Source organism: Rattus rattus, chromosome 2 (genome assembly GCF_011064425.1).
Source record: "Rattus rattus isolate New Zealand chromosome 2, Rrattus_CSIRO_v1, whole genome shotgun sequence".
NCBI lineage: Eukaryota > Metazoa > Chordata > Mammalia > Rodentia > Muridae > Rattus > Rattus rattus.
In genome coordinates this window covers 28027122-28048376 of record NC_046155.1, presented here as the reverse complement: position 1 = coordinate 28048376, position 21255 = coordinate 28027122, and the positions used below count along the sequence as shown (strand labels likewise).

At 37.1% G+C, this 21255-nt stretch overlaps 1 protein-coding gene and 1 pseudogene across 6 annotated transcripts in view; one reads left to right on the top strand and one right to left on the bottom strand.

Moving 5' to 3' along the window:
• The window catches only part of Rfx3 (regulatory factor X3), a 242068-nt gene that overhangs the window by 23753 nt on the left and 197060 nt on the right, over window positions 1–21255 (top strand). Inside the window, exon 2 of one of the 6 annotated variants that reach the window (XM_032891762.1) lies at window positions 3465–3557. The exons of 4 other annotated variants lie outside the window; for them this stretch is intronic. In XM_032891762.1, coding sequence (XP_032747653.1) covers window positions 3488–3557 — 70 coding nt within the window. In that variant the 5' untranslated portion in view covers window positions 3465–3487. Of the gene's footprint in view, window positions 1–3464; window positions 3558–21255 lie in introns of those variants that run through there. One more of the 6 variants, XM_032891765.1, reaches the window with a different exon arrangement.
• On the bottom strand, window positions 16167–18001 carry LOC116894723 (annotated as a pseudogene).

The following is a 21255-nucleotide window of genomic DNA, read 5'->3' as shown; positions in this document are numbered from 1 at the left end:
AGTGAATACTGTTGCCAGTGTAGCACTCAATAAGTTCTACTACAAGCGATGTCGTGTAAAAAGCATCGTAATTGTGTTGTAATGAAGATTGAGTCTGAGGAAACATTTGTGCAAAGAGGATGTGGGAGTCATGCTAGTGCCTACATCAGTAATGGTCACAAACCATATCCCTACATACTTGAATATTTACCAAGAAGTAGATGGAACATGTGTTGTCACCGTAACTTGACCAACTCTTAGTGGGACAGTGGCAAAAGGAGAACTGACTCATCATCCTGTTCCTGAACTATAGTTTACCTCCTTCCCCAGCGTCCCCAGGTGCTTTCCTGTAGCTTGCCCACATGCATACTGTTGCCTTGCCCCATTGTTTTCAAGCTCTCTTCCTGAAAACTCCTGAGTCCAATCTGCACTGGGAAGGGTAGCTCACAGCTGCCTACTATGCGGTCCTCAGGATCAACCTAAGATTTCTAAGGGGTCAGCATGACACTGAACTGAACAAACTTCTTGTCCTGTGAGGTTATACCTGGAAAGAAAGTCCTAGCCGACATTCAGAAGTGTAAGGAGGGGCTGTAGAGATGGCTGAAGTATTAAGAGCACTTGCTACTTTCCAGAGGATTGGGGGTCATGGCCAACACAACCTCATAGCTTAGAACCGTCAGTAATTTTAGGTTCAGAGGATCTGACACTTTTCTGACCTCCATAGACACTGCATAGATGTGCTACCCAGACATGCGTGCGGGCAGAGTATCCCGATCTCTCTCAATCACACACACACACACACAAAAGTGCAAGGATTTGGAACAATGATTTCTCTTGCCTGCTCTCAAGATGGTGCTGGCAGTGCCTCTTCAGCATGATGACAAATCAGAGGCTTCTTTCTATATTTATGAAGTGCTATAAGAATGAACAGGCTAAGAGATAACTAGGTTCTTGGTGCCTTGGAGAGCTGCTAGAAAAACAGTATTTGGGTACAGTGCAGATGGGAAATAACCTTGTATTCATTACCACCTTATCTACTATCATCTAGTTACTTTTTCATACATTGCTAACCACCTTACCAGAGTAAGAAGTTAGCATAGAATATAACAGGTAAATAAATTACTGAGAAGTCACCATAGAAAGTAGGACACTAGGAAGGACATTCGGTTAATGTGGTACTGTGTCTGTGCATTGCATGTGAGGATCTCTGATTTGTATATTTGGTATCCAACATAATTCCTTTTAATTGAATTGTTGAATATGAACAGGCTTTTAAGGAATAAGTTAGATGTAACGTTAATGTGATGGGTAGTAAAGGTGAATTTTCATCAATGAACTAGTGTGGTTGATGTGGAACTTGCAATACTTAAAAAATCTGAGTAATTGTAACACAGTGTGCTGGGAAATAGAGAAACAGCTGTTGGAAGCAGAGACATTGTAGCCTATTTGAAGAGGAGGAATTGGCAAAGATAAACTGACTATAATTTAGCATGGACTTATGCACACAAGGTTAACATAGTGAAGGATAGTTGGAGAAAATAATTAGAATTAAAGGAGTAGGTAGAATATTAAAAATCTATAAGTCTATAATTAATATGTTGCTTAAAATCACTGTGAAACATGTAGTCACTTAATTTATAATATATTCAGTAAACTCCATTTTAGAAAACATTCATAGTGTAACAGACATCTGACTATGTGAGTTTAAATTGTCCATTTTTTTGAGAAAGTGGGTGTATTAATTAGTATAGGCTGTTTCATTTTGCTGAATATGGCTTGTAATCCCCTAGATACACACAAACACCTGTGATTATTTTGTGAGCCTTGTCTTTAGTTAGTCCTAAATAAATGTATTTAGATTTGGTACCTGTTCATATAGACTCAGCTGTGCCTGTTTGCTTTGTTATTTTTCCAAGTTTAATGGGCCAATATAAAAATTTATGGCAACTGTCTCTTAATGTCACTTCTACCTTTAAGGAAAATGAAAACAAAACTAAATCATGCTAGAAAATTGTGTTGCTGTGTATAGTTGATTATAATATACCCAATATGCTGATATCATGGACCAAATTTAGGCCAGCAAAATCAGTCTGAACAGGTTTAAACAGATACTTTAATGTATGTTGTGATATCATTGTCACTATATATTTACTGTATTAAAAATAAAGAACAGAGGTTTCAAAATAACCTTTTCTATTTTTCTAGAGCTTTTTTAAAAAACAAATCAAAATCTAGAAATTACTGTGCACACACTTTTTTTTTTAAAAAGTTCTGTCATACTTTAAATCATGATTACAGTTTCCCCTCCCTTCACTCTTCCTAGTTCTCCTCCCCAGATCCACTCTTCCTCACTTGCCTTTCAGAAAAATAGGCCTCCCAGGGATACCAACTAAATACAGAATAGCAACTTCCAGTAAGACTGGGGACAAACCCTTACATCAAGGCTGGACAAGGCAACCCAGTAGGAGGACAGGGCCCTAAGAGCAGGTGAAAGAGTGAGAGACACTGCACACTCCCACTGTTAGTAGTACCGTAAAATCAACTACAGATGCCGAGGTCTTAGGTAGGATCCACACAGGCTCCACTGTGCACTTTGGTCCCAGCACTCAGGAGGTCGGGGCAGGCTGAGCTTGTGAGTCTGAGGCTAACCTAGTCTACGTAGTAAGATCTAAGACTACGTAGTAAGATCTAAGTCTACGTAGTAAGATCTTATTTTGAATTTTTATGAAGTTGATTTTTGTGTGTCTATTTGCTCCTTTTTTCAGCTTTATGATTTATTTATGTTTGCTTTGCTTCCTTATTTCCAAGAAATTATATTTAAGATTTGAGCTAATATATATTATCTGTTAATTTTTTCTCGTTTTTATTTCCTTACAGAAAGTTAGTAGAATGATTTTCATTGTTGTTCTTTTCACATTGTAAAGTACGCATTAAAAAAAAAACCTTTTATTTTTCCCCACTTATGTATTATTCTGATAATTCATGTTTGCTGCTTGTAAAATTAACACAACTTTTTTTGCTTAATAAGAAAAAATAAATGCAGTCATACAAAAATACTTCTAAATAACTGAGACATGCAGTGATTTAAAGTGATCAGTAGTTTCAGGTATTTTAAAGATTGTTTTATTGTAATTTGATGGTTTTTGTTTTGTTTTTAAACATGTTTGAGTTCTTGGTATTTCTGTCATGTTCTGATAAAGAATCCCTTGAGGTTGGCTGGTGAAATAATTAGGGGTGAATTGATCACATGTCCTCTATTACCCATGTGACACTGTGGGACATAAAGAGTATGATATAGACTTGACAGTCACATATAGAATCTCAAGTCTGAATATTTCTTGAAAAATGAATATTTAAAGTTTGGAATGTGCTTTTTCTTTTTTGGTGTTAACAGTTAATATGGTGAGGAGCTTTATTCTTTCACAACTATATTTGTACTAGAAACATTATTAGATTGTGTTATGTAATTCTTTTAAATGCTTCAGGAAACCTGTTTATCCGTGGTGCTATGGAAACTATAAGAGAACTTCTCTCTGATGTCTATCACCTACCCCCTCTGTCACCTCCAGCTGTCTCAGGTAGGAATAAAGGATGCTGTATTTAAAAGTCATTTAGCTATCACTCAGAATTTATAGGAAAACAATGAGAAAGCATTCACATCCCTTTCTGTGACATAATCAAGTACTTTTCAGGCTTAGAGGATATCAAAAATAGAAGATAGTCTTCTCATATGGCTTTGGTTCTCATGTATCACCCTTCATAATGTCTGGATCTGACATCCTAAAATAAGCCAAAAAATTGTATATAGTCCCTGCATGTCTGTACTAGTTACCTTACCAGACACCATGCACATATTAGAGTAGAAAAACAGCAGTCACTTTATGAAATTCAGATAATGGCATGATGGCACTTGGATCAGTGGATCTTAACTATTTGGTGACTTATTGGTTACCATGCTTTTGATGATGTCATAATTCCTCCTTTCAAAAATGGCATGGTTACTACCGTTTGGTTATGGGAACCTTTGCTTTCATTGCAAAAAATACTGTTAGAAGGAGGCCTTTCTTTGGCATTCAGAAATGTGAAATGAGCTGTGATGGCCCACAGCTCCTCTGGAGGGATAGGGGTAGGCTTCCTGTCTGTGTACTTATAAGATGCTCTTACACCATTGCTCTTCAGATCGGGCTTACATTCAGTATATCGTTTTTACAATTCCAAAATTGTTGGAATCAACTATTAGTCCACTAGGGTTGATACAACTTTATTTTGCTGTTTCTTCTTTTAAATGAAATTCAAACAATTAAAATTGGTATTTTCAAGTAATTATATGGTTTACCTTCTTGTATGATTTAATAATGGAATATTTGTAATAGTTTTAAATGTAGTTTACTTTCCCCCCATCTGATGCTGGTTATTGAACTCGGGGCCTCATGCATGTTAGGCAAATGCTCAGAGCTATACACCAGACCTAATGTACTTAACTTTTGCTGTGGTATGGATCAGACCTAGTCTCTCCCATGGGTTAAGTAAGGGGCTAGCTCTGGGCGACACTCAGCATTCAGTTTATTTTTAAGACCGTCCATTTCAAGTGTATTTCATAGTCCTATGAGCCTTTATATATTTCTAATGAAAAATGTGGTGTTAAGATAGAGTCTACCAAAGTTCTGGATTCTTTAAGTAGCCTTTCTTACTGAGGAAAATCTTCAGATTCTGGGGGAAAGTAAATGCGTAGGCTGTGAATTGAAGAACAAGGCCAAAAAGAAATAAGAACTATCTCCTCAAGAGCTAAAGAGAAACCAAACCTATACTGGATGTGTGTGTGAGAGAGAGTGTGTGTGTGTGTGTGTGCATGTGCGTGCGTGTGCACGTGTGTGTGTGAGTGTGTGTGTGTGCGTGTGTGTGCGTGTGCGTGTGTGTGCGCGTGCGTGTGCACGTGTGTGTGTGTGAGTGTGTGTGTGAGAGAGAGTGTGTTTGTGTGTGTAAGAGAGACAGAGAGAGACAGAGAGAGAGACAGAGAGAGAGACACACAGAGACAGACACAGAGACAGATACAGAGAAACAGGAAAATAGAGGGATACAGAGACAGAGACACAGACAGCAAGGCCTCATTCTAGAGAACAGCTTTGTCTCAGCCTCCCAAGTGCTGGGATTGCTGGGATTACAGTTGTACACTCTGATGCTATGGCCTCCCTTTCAAACTTGTGTTTCGTAAATGTCCTCCAAAGGTTGCACCAAAAGTTACCCTGTACATTTTCAAGATTTTATCATGGATATAAGGTTATAATATGGCTTTAAGAATGGTGATTAATTTTGTGTCTAAGCCCTCACAACATAATTTCAAACTTATGTATGCATTTATGTATAGGAATTATATTTTGAGAGCTATGATTTTATCAGAGTATATCTAAAGTACTAGCTCTTTCAGTTTCCTAGGAAATGTAATTTTCTCATATTTTTCAATGATTGCAGTTGTTAATAGAATCAATCTGATATTCTTTTTACTTACTGAGAATGTCTGACTAAAGACATTGTATATCTAATAATTATACAAACATGTGAATTTGTGAAAAAAGCCTTTACACTATACTCTTAAAAGTGGTCGCAGTAGAGTTTTAGAAGTAATGTAAAGTCCATAAACCAATGACTGGGCTGGAGGAGTCCTTTCCTAGGGAAGTAGTGGAGGAAGTGTTCTAAAGTCATCCCCAGGGGAGAAGCAGGGGACAACTTTACAAGTGTCTCTCTTTACACCATTTTCCTTTTGCTCTGATATTTAGACTTTCTTTACTTTTGGTAGCATTAATTTCTGTTGAAGATGAAATTAATAAGGTTATTGGGAGGGGAGTGGAGGAAAGGAAACAAGTTTGTATATAGGTCAGCAATTATAATTATACAGTAGGCCATAATTTATATATTTTAAAAATTTTTGTTTTGTCGTGTGTGTGTGTGTGTGTGTGTGTGTGTGTGTGTGTGTGTGTGTGTGTGATAAGAGCTTGCTGTGGCTGTTTTGTTTATGGTTACAATTCAAGTAATACAATTTTTATGTCAGTAATGTAGCTGTGAAGTGTGATATGACTCTGTTCTGTTCCACATAGCAGGAACTTTGAAATTGTTTTGAAATTAAAGCAATTCTGCAGGAACCACATTCATGGGGATTACTGGAAGCTGAGCTCAATCTGCAGAGTAGATTTCTTTCACGTAGGCTTGTGTGTTACAAAATTTCAGCCATTCACCACTCTGTATGCTTCTCTATAAACTAAGAATAGCTAATTATGTCTCTTTTTTTGTTCTTTATTTTGGTATGAGTGGTGATCAGTGTTATATATATATACTGCCTCTTTTCTTACTGGCAATTTTGGATCTAGAAATGAAGTTTAGACTCTTGATATTCCTCTCCTCTCGTCTCCTCTCTTCTCGTCTCCTCTCCTCTCCTCTTCTCTTCTCTTTTCTTTTTTCTCCCTCCTTCCTTTCTTTTTCTTAATGAATATTTCCTTGATTTTTACATACTCTATAGGGAATAAAAGTAATTGAATAAATCAGGGCCTGTAGTAATTTTTAAGATACTAACTTAAAATATATAAGTAGAAAAAAATTGCTAAGCATGTAAGAATACTGTATGAAATATTTAATGCCTAAAGTACAAAGTAACTTTAATGAGCATAGTTTTTCCTTATGGCATTTAAAGTGTCACTTGGATGTCATACCACAATTCTGGCAGTTACATTTGGTTTTGACAGGGTAATTTTCATGAGCTGCTCTCTGTTTACAGAGTGAAAATGTTGGATCATGATAATCTTCAGAAATAGTGGTAGAAGTTCTATGAGTGATTCCTTTTTCACATTAGGGAAGTGTAGACTCATATGTAAGTTTCAAGGTGGGTTTTTATGATACACAAGCATGCATTTAGTTCTTACTGTATTATAATACTCTATGAAGTATCCTATCTACAAACACAAAAGAAGTCTTAAAATCAGTGGTTCTTCAAAACTATAATGAAATTTAATAAGGGTTAAGTGTAAATATACAAATTCAAGTTAAAAGTAGCTATTTAGACTCAAATTTAATTCAATTGTTTAGACTCAATTCATTCTACAAATTGAATCTGTCTGGAGTTTATGTTCTAAAAGGCAGTGACATCTGTTTTTCTGAAAGTGGTTAATGAGGTTTTAGTTTAACAGGCTAAGCTGAACACTCCTAGTGATGGATTCAGTAATTTTTCTCCACAGTATATTTTGGACAGGAAGTGATTGACAGGGTCACCCAAATGACAGCAAATTACTCTTTTTTTTTCTTTTTTCTTTTTTTTGGAGCTGGGGACAGAACCCAGGGCCTTGTGCTTGCTAGGCAAGCCCTCTACCACCGAGCTAAATCCCCAACCCCCCAAAATGCTCTTGATAGGAGGAGTGAGCAAGGATTTGCAACACAGGGGTGCTTTCTTAATGCAGGTGATTAAAATTTGTAATCCAAATAATTTGTGTTTCTTTTTTTCATTATTAGGATCCTTTCTTCTAAAATTAATGATATGGATAAAAAAAAGAGAATTAACTTATTTCTTTGAAACCCAGACCTATTTGGAACAAGCTTAAGATATAGAAAGGGCAATTTTATTTTGTCATAAAGAAGACCCTCCTTAAAGGTTCCTAAGCTTTAGAGTAGGCAGACAGATATTTCAAGTGTTTGGTAACTTACAAACCACTATGTCTTCAAGACTAAAAGGATTAGTTACTCACCTAAATAGTAAATGTATTCTTTATGTCTCTGCCAAGTTTAAGGGTTTTGTTATAATCATGCTACCCACTATTTGGAAGAATAATACTGTGTTCTTGCTGTGCTCATGACTAAAAATGATGAGTGCAATTTATGGAGATATGTAAATTATTTCCTCACAGTAAGATTTAAAACTGAGTGCATTTGGGATTATGGTACTAAAATTCCTTTATTGTACAAAAGAAATTCTTTGTTGGCCTTGGAGACATGCCGCCCTTGCAGAGGCCCCATGATCAGTTTCCAGCGCTCATATGGCCTCACAACTGCCTGACTTCTGACTCAGGGAATCTACTTCCCTCTCTTGACCTCCTTGGCACCAGGTTTTCATGTGGCACACTTACATATATACAACCAAACATTCATATACATAAAGATGAAAAATATTTTTAAAAATCCATATTATTTTGTCTTTTAAAAATAAAGAATACAGAAGAGACCAAAATTAGTCAAGAGGCTGAAGTAGTGCACCCCATCAGCTGTTGTGGCTCGTCTTGGGTCTCATGTGATAGCTCGTTACAGTTCATAGCATTGAGACTTAACAGATACTGTGTGTCAGGTACTGGAGTAAGTGCCTCATTAAGCTCCTATAATCTTCACATTAACGCTCCAAATTTCAAGATCGTTTCATTATATAGATTTATTCCTTTCACTTCTTGTTTAATTACTTGCAAGCCAAATTGCCATTAAAAGTGTTCCATTTTTTTAATGGCTAAAGAAAAGTTGTCATACCATTTCGCTTTGGTTGGATTGGAGTTTTCTGGACCATGCGGGCATCAGAGACCTGTTAACTTTCTGGACTCTCGGTTACAGCCTTCTTGTCAGAGGAAATAGCATATACACAGGACAAAATGAAATAGCTAAACAAAAGCGCCAACAGAAAGCTGTTCTTTGTCCGTTCGGATTTGTCTTAATTGATGCAGCCTTGGCTGGCTTGGATCTCACTGGACAGAATAGGCTGGACTGGAACTGATGACCATATCCCTATGTCTATCTCCAAAGTTCTGGGGTTGTAGGCATTAACCATGCCCAGTTACAGACATATAGCTATTTTTAAGATTTGTAAAGTTAGCTGTTATAAATGTGAAACCTCAAAGAATTTAGTGGAAAAAGTCTGAAGGACTAAAAAGGAAGAAAATGATGTTCCATCAAAGAGAGACTACAACGATGGTGTAGATTTTAAAAAGAGACACATAGGTGTTCTGGAATTTAAAATCATAGCAAATGAGTTACCAGAGGGACTCCAGCATACCTGAGCCTGCAGGGTAAGTAGTCAACCTGGAGATAGGTCCATAGAGACTGTCTGGTGTAAGAAGACCACCCCACCCCCAAACAAAAGACAGGGAAAAGAGACACAAGAGACACCATCACAAGATTGATGGCTAAGTTACAGTACTTAGGTTAGAAGACATTTCATCATTGAATTGTAAATGACTATTGACTAGAAGTTTTGTGTCTAGCCAAACTCTTAAGAAAAAAAATAGAAGACCTTTTCCAATAATCAAAACCTAGAAGTGTTTGTCACCAAAAGACCTCTTTAAGAAACTTTAAAGGAAGTCCCAATAACTCAATAAAAGATCAGAAGATGCCACATGAAATTAAAGAATAATTGTAAAAATGACAATAGTTATATGAAAGACAGGTATGTATAAAAATACAATATAATTTTGCTTCTAATATTCTCCAAACTACAGCAAACTTAAGCAAAAGTTATAAAATTATATTTATAATTTAATAAATTAATTTTATCCCCAAAAGGATAATTTAGAAAAAGTACTAATTATAATCTTTAAGGAGACTACAAAGAAAATAACTCAAAAAATATAGTAAAAGAAACGACACAGGTATGTGAAAATACACTAGAAAGTATTTAACACAGTAATGAAGAATTTAGCATTGAAGATACTAAATAGCTCTGTCATATTCTCATAAGTAATTCTGTAGGGCATTCGGGTTTATACACCTGGCACAGTTTTTCTGCAATTTTTAAACATTTTTATTGTTTGTAGGCTACAGAATATGTATACATGAGTCCAGCTTCCTGTGCATGCTGGGAGAAGATAACTGTAGGTGACAGGTCACTCGGACACTTGGCGTTAGACTTCAAAGTCAGGGCTTTAGGCTCCTCACCCAGCACGAGCTTCCTGGAGGCAGGCGCTTCAGTTCTGTTGGAGCAGTAATCTCAGTAGTGGACGAGGGGAGAACATTTGTCTCGCTTTGTCTCCTTTCCTGTCAAGGCTTCATGTGGTTTATGGTGATAGTAAAGGGTGAACTTGTTATGTTAAATAGTGTGCCCAGATAGTTGCTGAAGAGAAATGCCACCTATGGAACGTTTGGTTCATTGACCAGTAGTTTATGAGATATTTCTCAGTAGATTTTTTTTTAAACAAAATGACATAAAATGCATAGTGGCTGCACAATTTCGTATCCCACAAGTGCTGTGAAAGAGCGACCACCTTAGCTGTTACTCAGAGTATTACCTTAATGCTACAAATTAGTATTTGTTTTCTATTTTCTAAGGAACATTATTATTTTCAATGGTTTTCCTACAATAGTTGCTAATATTTTGCTGTTTCCTGTATTCTTCCTCCAGTAGACTATTGGAGCTAATATTGTTCCTAATTTGAACAATAAATAAAAAAATCTAGATATAATGGTATAAAAGTGAAACATATTCTCACTAACATTTTAATTTAAGGTAAAAGTGAACTATTTTGATTGTGACCCAAGACCTTTTTTTTTTGTACCGTAATTCCAAAAAGATCTACAGTCATCTGTGCTTATAAGAAGTCTAGTTTTATGTTTGTTTTTTGAATCTGTCCAAGAAAGGTAAGAATTTATAAAGCAAGGTTCTCAAAGGTTTAGGAGTGAACACTACTATTCAGCTTGAACACTCATGTGAACATTTGGGATCCAAAGTGAGGTGCTAACTGAAAAAGAGAATGCAGGGTCTGAAATGCCTGTGCTGTGCCAGTGTGGTTAGACAGGAAGTGTGGGTGTGAGGTTACGCGCCATGCTGGGTAGATGAAGGTTGATCAGTTGCTCTTCTTCTGTGTCTTTCTTTGCATTTCTTTGCCTGTGCGTTTCTTTTGTTTATTTGCCTAGTCCAGTGCATGTGTTTTACATATTTGTTATTAGGTTCCAGGAATTGAAACCTGCTTTTAGTAATCCTTAGTATCACGGAGGAATTAGAGAACCTAGCAGTGCATGGGGAGAAGTATTAGAAGTCCAAGCAGGGGACTTTGTAGCCGCTGATAATTACTGGCCCAGGAGTGCAGGCTTTGCCCAGCTCTCAAGCTTGCTTTGATGTTGGGGAAACAGTTGTGTGTGGGGATCCTATGCACTAACGTGCAAGAAAAGCATTGGCTTTTCTCTAAGAGTCATAAATTGGCCTGTTGAGTTGAAAATAATGTTCTTTGCCAACAGGAAAATTGTTGGATGGAGTTTTTATAGAGCTGCTTTTTTTCTTTTCCTATTTTAAAAAGAAAGTGGTTTTTTTTTTTCGTTTATTTGATTGTATGTTTTATCGGGCATAGCCTCCAAACCCATATGATTGTATTCAAAAAGCATAAGCCATGATTTTCTATTTGAATTCTATTTTGCTCTCTGGAGAAGTGTTTATAACAGTAATAAAAATTTAGCATCAGCCATGTCAGGCTGGCGAGCTGGCTCAGCAGGTGAGGGTGCTTGCTGCCAAGCCAGACACGCTTATAATTGATCCCAGTACTCCATGGTTTAGAAGGAGAGACCAGACTCCTGTGTGTCGTCCGCCGACTTCTATGCATACGCTTAGTGTTCCAGCTTAGTGTTGTGCTCTGCTAAAACACAGGCTTAGGGGAGGAAAGGGTTTATTTGGCTAATACTTGTAGGACACAATCCCTCAGTGAGGGAAGTCAGGGTGGGAACTCAATCTAGAACTTGAAACAGAAACCCTGGAGGAACATTGCTCTCTGGTCTCTGGCTCCTAGTTAGCTTAGTTGCTTAACTGTTCAGGACCACCTGTCTAGGACTGGTACAGCCACAGTGAGCTGCGCTTCCTATAGCAGTTAAAATTAAGACAATCCACTGGAGACACTAGTATATTAGTTAAAATTAAGACAGTTTACTAATGACATGCCCTTAGGCCAGTCTGAGTCAGTCCATTAACTAAGACTTCTTAGATGACTCAGATGTATCAAATGGACAATACATAACTGAGACATGGGCGCGCGTGCGCGCGCACACACACACACACACACACACACACACACACACACACGCACTATAAATAGAGTAAGTGTCGTAGAAAACTAATGGAAATTACAACAGAGTTATATTGAAATTAATGATTATAGTTTGAGTAGTAACTCTGAGCTAGTTATGTGTATGCTTGTGTCTGTATACTTTGTGTGTCTGTGTATCTGTATCTGTCCACAGGGTACTGTTGTTTAGATTTCATAGATGGGAACATTGAATTAAGAGATCTGGTGGCTGCCTCAGGTCATTTCAAGGAGGTGAAGCTTGGATTTGAACTGTGGTCTGTTTATCACTGAAGTCCAACCTTTTAAATACTTCTTTACAATTTTACACATTAATATCCGGTGCTTTAGTATTCCTGGCTTGCTTTCAAAAACCTTCTTTCTTCCTGTCAATTCCAGAGATAACATTCAATAACTTGACAACAGTGACCTTTCTAAACAAATATAGAGTGTTACAGAACCAGATGGCCCAAGATTATATTTTATTTTCCTGGCTCAAAATAAATTGCCTGCTCTACATTTGATAAAGTCGCAAAGAAAAAAGACCCTTCTGTGTCCCAGGACTTCATCAGGCCTCATGGCCAGCCAGTGCCCTTTAGTGTGAGCCAATCAGAAGCACAGAAGCCGTGTCTTTACTCCACAGTTTAGAGTCTAGTGAAAGGACAAGAAGCAGGGCTTATGACGTGCAATTATTCTGGCCTTTAGTAATCATTATGAACTTAGTAGATAGGTTCTGAAGAATTGGCAGATAATCCTGTGATATTGTTAAATTATGTGAGCAAGGGGATGTCTGATTTATAATTATATAAACCTGCATATTATGCATCTCTTTTTAGTGTCTGTTTTTCTTTTGTGATTTTAGGAGGGTTTTCTGATAAGCAGAAATTTAATTCTTATTGTAAAAAAGTGTTTTTATTGTGTGTGTTTGTGTGTATGTGTGCAAGTAATGTTTGCATGTGTTCCAGGGTATACATGTAGAGATCATAGAAAAACTTTGTGGATTCTGTTTCTTTCCTTCTACCTTTATATGGGTTCATGGGATTGAACTTGGGTCAGCCAGCTTCCATTGCAAGGGACCTTTACCCGTTCAGCTATTTTATAGCACAAAAACTTTATTTTTGATCATTCACAATGTGAATGAGGATTTTCTTGGCAGTGTTACACAAATGTTCTTAGAAAACAATTTTACAATAGATACATAAGGTGGTCTATCATACATAATCACAATCACAGCACCTCTACAAGCTTAGTCACTCTTAAAGAATTTCAGACAGGGATAGCTCAGGTTACATGGGGTAGGCATAGAAGTGATTAAAAAGTTGAAGAAGTCTTCCTTATCATCACCTAGAATACATGATCAAAAGACACACTAGACTTGGAATTAAGAGACCTGTGTCACCCAGTGAATAGATTTTCCTCCTTCTTCTTCTCAGAGTTCCTTTATGCCTCTCAGGAAGTCCCACCTTCCTCTTCCTGCCCAGCTAAATGGACATCAGTTTATTTTTTTTCTATTTAAAAGCCAATCCAGAGAATGCCCTTAGGTAGGTGAGGAAAACAGAGACATCAATTTCACACGGTGTATCCCAACAGTATAATCTGGCTGGTAAAAGACACTAAAATAAATTTATTGATATACAAAAAAAAAAAAAAAAAAAGAGACCTGTGTCTAAGACTTAGCCTTGCCATCTGTAAGGAATATTGAACATGTAATGTAAATGTTCAAGATTTTAGTTTTTGAAAATAAGACCTGAACAAATAACAACAACAACAACAACAACAACAACAACAACAATAATAATAATAATAATAGCCTTGTTATATTTTGAGATTATTCTGAGGAAGACTTAAGGACATGTGATACAGTGATTATCATTTGGTACTGTTTAAACAGTGATGTTTAATATATGAACAGTGTTCCACATGTCTGTTGTTCTAATGGTCAGTGAAACTAAAAAGTACGTATGCTCACCTTTATAACCACTGTCTCAAAGGACTGTCACAGTGCTGCATCAATGCACAGAAAGGTGAATATGTATTCACCCAAAAGAAAAACATCCAATGGAGTCGAAACCAGAAGTTCATTAACTTTATATCCTCTTCCATGACTCATACTCTCTTGCCTGCATTCTCTCCTGTCTCACCACTAAGCTTTACCTTCTCCTGGTCTTCTTTCTAAATGTTATACTGCATCCTCAAATCTGCTGTGTACAGACACACGCACATAGACAACACAAGTGAGGGAGAGCATGTGGCTTGCTTCTTCCTGAGTTTGGATCACTTCCGTTGATGTATTTTCTAGGTTCATCCATTTTTCTGCAGATTTTATTTCCCTTTATAGCTGAACAATATTCCACAGTGTTTATGTACAATTTCATTATTTGTCTGTTGATGGATGTCTAGGCTGTTACTGTTTCATTGTTATTGTGAATAGAGCAGCAATTCATAAATCTCTGTGATAGAATATGGAAATATTTGGGTATATGTCTTTTTAAAAAATATTTGTTTATTTTATGTATATGAGTGTTTTGCCTGAATGTATGTTAGGCATACTGAATGCATGCCTGTTGCTTGTGGAAGTCAGAAGACGTGTTGGATCCCAGGACCTGGAGTTACAGGCAATTGTAAGCCTATGAGTATTTGCACTGGGAACTAAACCTGAGTCATCTCTGAACCATCTCTGCAGGTAATGTTTTTGGAAAACAAAGTTTCATGTGACATATATATATATGTATATATATATATGTATATGTATATATGTATGTATATGTATATGTACGTATGTATTTTTGTGTGTGTGTGTGTGTGTGTGTGTGTGTGTGTGTGTGTGTGTGTGCGCGCAAGCTTACTTATGCTAGGGTACTTTTAGAGCCAAGAGGTCAACCTGCAGGAGTTGGTTTTTAGTTCCAACATATTAATCCTGGGAATTTAAATTCAGTTCTGGAAGCAAGTACCTTTACCTGTTCAGCCATCTTTCCAGCCTTGCCATGGGTTTTTCTTTATAAAAAGTAAGCTAAGTATGTTGGTCCATGGCTGTAATACAAAACTGAGGCAGAATTATGAGGTCAAGGCTAGTCTAGTCTGGGCTAGTTAGCAAGTTCCAGGCTCTCCTGGGCAAGATAATGAGGATTTATCCAAATTAGAGAAGAGGAGTTAGTAAACTGATACATCAGAATGAGGTTTTATCTAAACCTAACTAGAGAAGAGTTAGTAACCTGATTTATCCCCTTTTACTTTTTGCCATTCTGGGAGCTTGAGCATGAAGTCATTTATGTGGACTCTTATTCATATATTTCTATTTACCTCCCAACTTTGTCTATTCTAGTTTATATTAGTTTAAACCCTATTTTGTGTTTCTTATTTTTATATTTTACAATTATCTCATTGTTTTTTATAATTTGTTACATTCAAATCCATATACAATAAGGTTAGGCTTACCCACACCATTTAAACTAATGACTTTAAAGGATTTTGAAAGTTCTTCGTTGAAATACTAAACTGAATTATAATTTTAATCTATACTCAGATTAAAAAAATACAAAATTGCAGTATTTCTCTGTGATAAAAATAGAATGGTAATATTTTCAATTTAAAACTCCTAGAAGTCTCATATTAAAAGGTAGGTTTATTAAATGATTAAATTTCAAATATATATTATATATGTGTGTGTGTGTGTGTGTGTGTGTGTGTGTGTGTGTGTGTTTCTAATTATTTAAAAAAGTCACTACCATTTATCCTCTCTTCAAGTTAGGTGTTGCTCAAGCAGTCATATATTCTGTAAGCACAGCCATACATAGAAAATCATAAAGACAGGAGACTCCCAAAAGACACGCTGTGCTGAGGTTATGACCTGTCCTTGTCGAGTACTTTTAGCTAAGTGTGTGTGTGTGTGTGTGTGTGTGTGTGTGTGTGTGTGTGTGTGTGTGGAGATGGAAACAGTTAATATGCACATACCAAAGTAATAATAATACTAATAAAAAAACAAGGCATTTGGGATGTAGATTGGTGGTAGAGTTAGTTTCTTGCAAGGTTGGCTTAACCATAATCACCACAAAGTGATAAGGTATGGGCACCTTGACCAAAGATTTTTGAGTTTTATAACTTATAGTTAAATTAAAAAAGAAAAAACAAGCCCTGGAAGAGTGGAGGGGAATTATGCCAGGCTGTCTTCTCTTTTGTCAGGTTTTCCTTTTAGGAATCCTTAGGAAGCCCAAAGGGTCACAGCACCAGCTTCCTGACTACTGTCATCTGTTCCATCATCACAGGCCAGTGCCAGCGGAAACCTATAGGAATGCGAAGTCATAGTGCAGGTCTGGGGCTCACCCTGTACCTTCCAATTTCTGTCTTCATGTGAGCTATGTTAATGTGGTCCTCTGACGCCGATGCCAGCATTTTCATATTGTGGCTAAAACTGAGGTTTTCTCAGAGGCTGAACATTTTTGTAAAACATTTTCCACACAGTACCTCATCCATATCCTTGAAGCTGACCAAAGCACCTGTACCTCATTAGTAAGTTTCACTATGGGGTTAAAATTGATACTGATGAAATTAGAAGGATGGCATAGATACTCTGTACATTCATAAGTTCTGTGTAGCTGAGAATGTTGATAGAACCATAGCTGTTTGTCAGGGGGAACATATCATTATCGTTCCTGAAATATTGTTGACTTCAAACTCAGTGTCTCTGCTTTGGAATCGTATGTCTTGGCATCAGTAAAGGTTGCAACATCATCCTTGATGCCTATAGCTATGGTGTCCCCAATGGGACTCCCGCAGATATTAATGTTTTCTTTAAAGTTTAGCGTTGGTGCATTTGTAGTCCTCATATCCCACACAGGAATGACTTTATCTCCATACCCAGTGACGAAGGGGTCAGGGTTACTTGGATGCCAAGAAAATGGAATCACACCATCTCCACAACCCCTGTAGCTTTTTTCTTTGATCAGAAGGCGCTCCTTCAGCAGGAAGACCTTAGCAGTTTTGTCAAAGAATCCCAAGCTGAGTGAAAGCCACTGTAGCTCTAGGCTACACCCACTTTGGGAAGAACTCATCCACCTCTGTGGAGGCTTCAGAAGAACTCCTGTGTCCACAGGGGACCACTGTTCCTTAAGTGCAGGGCCTGTAGAGCTGGGTCGTATCGTGAAGGCTGCAGAGCCGTCTCACCAAATGCCGTAACCAGCCATGTAAGATGGAGAGTTCTAAGAGGTTGCTGTTGCTTGTCATTCTGCTGTTTTTACACAGATGGAGACAGTACTCACGAGAACTGGGAAACGTTCACGCTCTGCTGGCAGTACAGGGTCGTTGGTTGTGTTCTCAGAAGTTGAGATGGACATTTGATTCTGTCAGCTCCTAGTGTGTGACAGTGGGAACTGACTTAGTGTTTGGTGTATTGTGACCACTTACCCATCTTTCCTTACCTGCCTGTGTGTGCTTAACGGAACCGATAATCCATTTTAACATGTGCTTTGGATCTAGGATTTCCTTAAGTTTTTGTTATACTGATATATTCTTTACCTTTCCTAACAAATTTGAGATGTGAGAATATAATGGTGCTTCGTCAAGATTGGAGAGGGGCCCGAGGAAAGTCCCAGTCTTGATGTTAGGTCAAATGGAGTTTGCGGTGTCTCTCCTGGAGCAGGGCTGGGAGCACAAATGGAGAGCTGTAACTTTAACACCGTAATCTTGTGTGTCAGCTTCTGGCTCACATTGTTGGTTTTGTATATGTGATTACATCTTTGTTAATGTTCTTATAATTAAACGTTTCATATATTTTAACATTTATTACAAAGTAAGATACACCTTTAATGTGGAATTATAAAATAGATTGTACTTCCAATAGAAGAGTTCCTGTGAAAAAAATAAACAGATCAGTGTTTAATCCCTGAACACAAACAAAATCAGAGAATGTTTATATTCATAATTATGAGCACTCACCTCTGCGTACATTGTAGAATGGGGTTAGAGAGAGGAACATCATTCAGCTTCCTATGTAAGCTCCATTCAGTAACAGGCTTGAGCAGCTGCATCGCTACCTGTGGCGCTACCTTTCTGGTCCCAGTTCTGTGGGATATTGACTCTGATTGATTTTACAAAACCCTTTCTTCATTTGATATGCTCTTAAAGTTTAAAAAATATCAAAATGAATTAGTTGATCAGTTTGCTTGTGTTGGAATGAGAGTAGACAAGAAAATGGAAGATTAGTGGATAGACTGCAGTATATGCACAGGAGTCCATGAGGAGGGGGATTTTCTGCAACATTTCAACTTTTGACTTTATTTTCCTTTCTTTTTGTTAAGTAGAGGTATAGAATCTCTCTCTTGTTGATCAACAGTCTGGGCTTTTACTTGGATGCTTTTGAATGAATTTATATAGAGATACCGAAGTTTTGCTTCTACTAATTACAAAATGAATATCACAAAAATGGTAGGCAGTTTTTCTGAAATATTAAATGATTGAGTTATTATAAAAGTGTGTAATTCTAATATTCTACTGTGTTACTTTGTTCTTTAAAATGTTTAATATTTTATAGTGAAATTATGAGTTTTCTTGTAAAAAAAAACCCCAGGTAAAAATAATATAAATGTTTTCAGTTGTGCAAGGCTAATATTGACTTAAATAGGTCTGAGTTTTCATGGATGACAGCTACAGATAATTGGCTTTTTCTTCTTTAACAAAGAAAGCAGATGGAGCTGCATGTAGTTCATTTCCTTCTCTGTCATTGTAACAATAATGTATGTATTTAACTTCTGCAGTTCTTTAAGGTCAGTGCTAAATAAGCTGCCTACGTTACATACACAGGAGTTGCAAGTGAAAGCTGAGCACATATTTGTGTGGCAAAAGGGTGTAGAGATTGACAGAAACTTTCTTTCTATAAGAAAGAGTAGTGCTGTGCAGCCCAAGGGGGCCAGACACATACATAATTTTTAAAACCATAGAGCAGATCATGAAATGACTTTGGGGAAGGGATTGTCACTTGGTGTATTTAGGTATCACTTGTTCCTTGGCTCTAGGTAAAGGGCACAGATAGACAGTCTTACATGACGAATGCACATGAAAAATTTCAGTATATTAGTAGTATATCACATGTAAGTATATTGTAGCTCAAGATCGGTCCAAATTCTATGTCAAATTATGGTTTATCAGTAACTGAAAATTTCTTCATCTGCAACTGAGTCATTATTTAACTGAGCAGAGGAAAGGCATCTATTCAATGAAGGGTTTTAGGACCATGCATTGATATATTCTCCAATGAAAATACTCATTTTTTCCCATGTAAATAAATTTATTTCTGGAACGATAATCGTATATGGTTGGTGGTTTCTGTTGGTAACAGCTAAGCGATCATGCTGGAAAATATTCAAAATTGTCTATTCTTTTTGGTTGTATGAGTAGGATATTCAGGTGAGAAGACCGCTGCTGTATAAATCCCGGTGTTGTGGTTAGGATGCTGGCCTTCATAGCGTATCATAGCAGTGCTTCTTACTGGGCACTCTCTGTCTAAGGTAGGGAGAAGCCCAGTGTCCTTGGCTACTGGCAGCCTCTGCTGGCCAGTCTGAAGTGTAGCACTGGCTTCTGTTCTTTGCTTTATTATTTTTTTAATCTTTCATGATTGTTGTCTTTGGAAGATTACTTCATTCATTGGATATCTTCATTTATATTTGTTAAAAAGGCAACTCATCCAACATTTTCTTCAAAAAATAACATCATAGATGTGTGGATATTTCTAGAGCCTTAGGAGGAAGTCATAAATAGAACTCTGCTTGAGAAATACTTCTAAATAGTTAAGGCAGACTCATGATCATAAATTTTAAAATAATTTCAACATCGAAAGTCTTTCTGTGCAATGGAGAGATTAGTCATTTACTTGTGGTTGACAGATAACCCTGATCCCCTGAAGGAAAGCTTTAATTCAGTGATAAGCTTGAATAACACACATTTAGTACTTTAGATTTATATAAACCAATTGCTCTAGGTGTTTTTAGGAAGTGGAAATAAATTCTTACTGTGTTTTATGAATGTGGATAACTCTGACAGATGGAAGGAAGTGGTTTTAGAGTTCTGGATATAGAGAGTTACAGGAAACTGTAATAAAACTCCAAAAGATGGCAATAAATTTTAAGCTGGTTTAATTTTTTAATTGAAGAGACTGCTATGCTATTTAATGTGATAACTATACATTTATGAAATAATTGGATTATAATAAAAAACTTCCCGTAAGAAATTAGCTCAATTTTTTGATATTTTGGTTCTTAATTCTGAATGTCTTTGCATTTTCATAAAAGATATCCCATAAAGTTTTATATAAGCCTTCTTGTTTATTCTTTAAGCTGCCACCCATCTTTTGAATATTATAGTACAATGCTAGATTTGCTTTCTTCATGTCTGCTGACTCGCAGTCCAGACCTTGTAAGTTGGACACATGCATTTGATAGAGCATTGTTTATCGTGTCACACATTGAGTAGAAAGCTAGCAACCTAATTTTTGCTTGCTTCAGAAAAGGAAAACGTTGAGGGGTATGCTAATGGAGAGAAAGGGAAAAAATGCTGGACCAGGATTAGAAAAACGTAGAGTCTGTTCCTAGTTCTGCTTCTATGGCCATAGCAAGTGTACTCCTGGCTTGTTTCCCACTTTGAGAGAGTATTTGTTGTAAAAATTATTTGTTGATGTGTAGAACTGCTATTAGCTATGTAAAACTCTTGAGTTTTTCTGCTACAGAATAAAATGCCAACATTTTAAATTTAGGATATCTTTTAAAACAGCACCATGTCCTCTATTATTATATGCCAAGAGCTACTTTATGAATCTTACATTTAAACCTTTTTGTTCTTTTCGCTAGTTTTCTAGTTCAAGTAAGCACCTTCATCTTTCCATTGAAGAGGGTTGTTCTGCTTTCTCACCTCTGCTACCCTCTTGATCTTTGCTTCTGCGCATGTGCTTGTGCTGGGAGAAGGAGCCTCAGTTGAAGAGATGACCGTGTCAGATTACCACCCAGTAAAAGCAGCCACTAGAATATTCTACCAACTTTGTCCCTGTTGGGGGGCAATCTTAACTGATGCTTGCTGTAGGAGATCCAGCACACTGAGGCCAGGGCAGCTCCTGAGCAGGTGGTCTTGTATAAGAAATCAGGCTGAGCAAATAAAGAAGAGCAAGCAGGCAAGCAGCATTCCTCCACAGTGTCTGCTTTACCTCATGTCTTCCTTTAATGTTGGGCAGTAATGTGGTAGTGTAAACCAAGTAGCCAGACTCCTCCCTAAGTTCCTTTTGGTCATGATGGTTGAT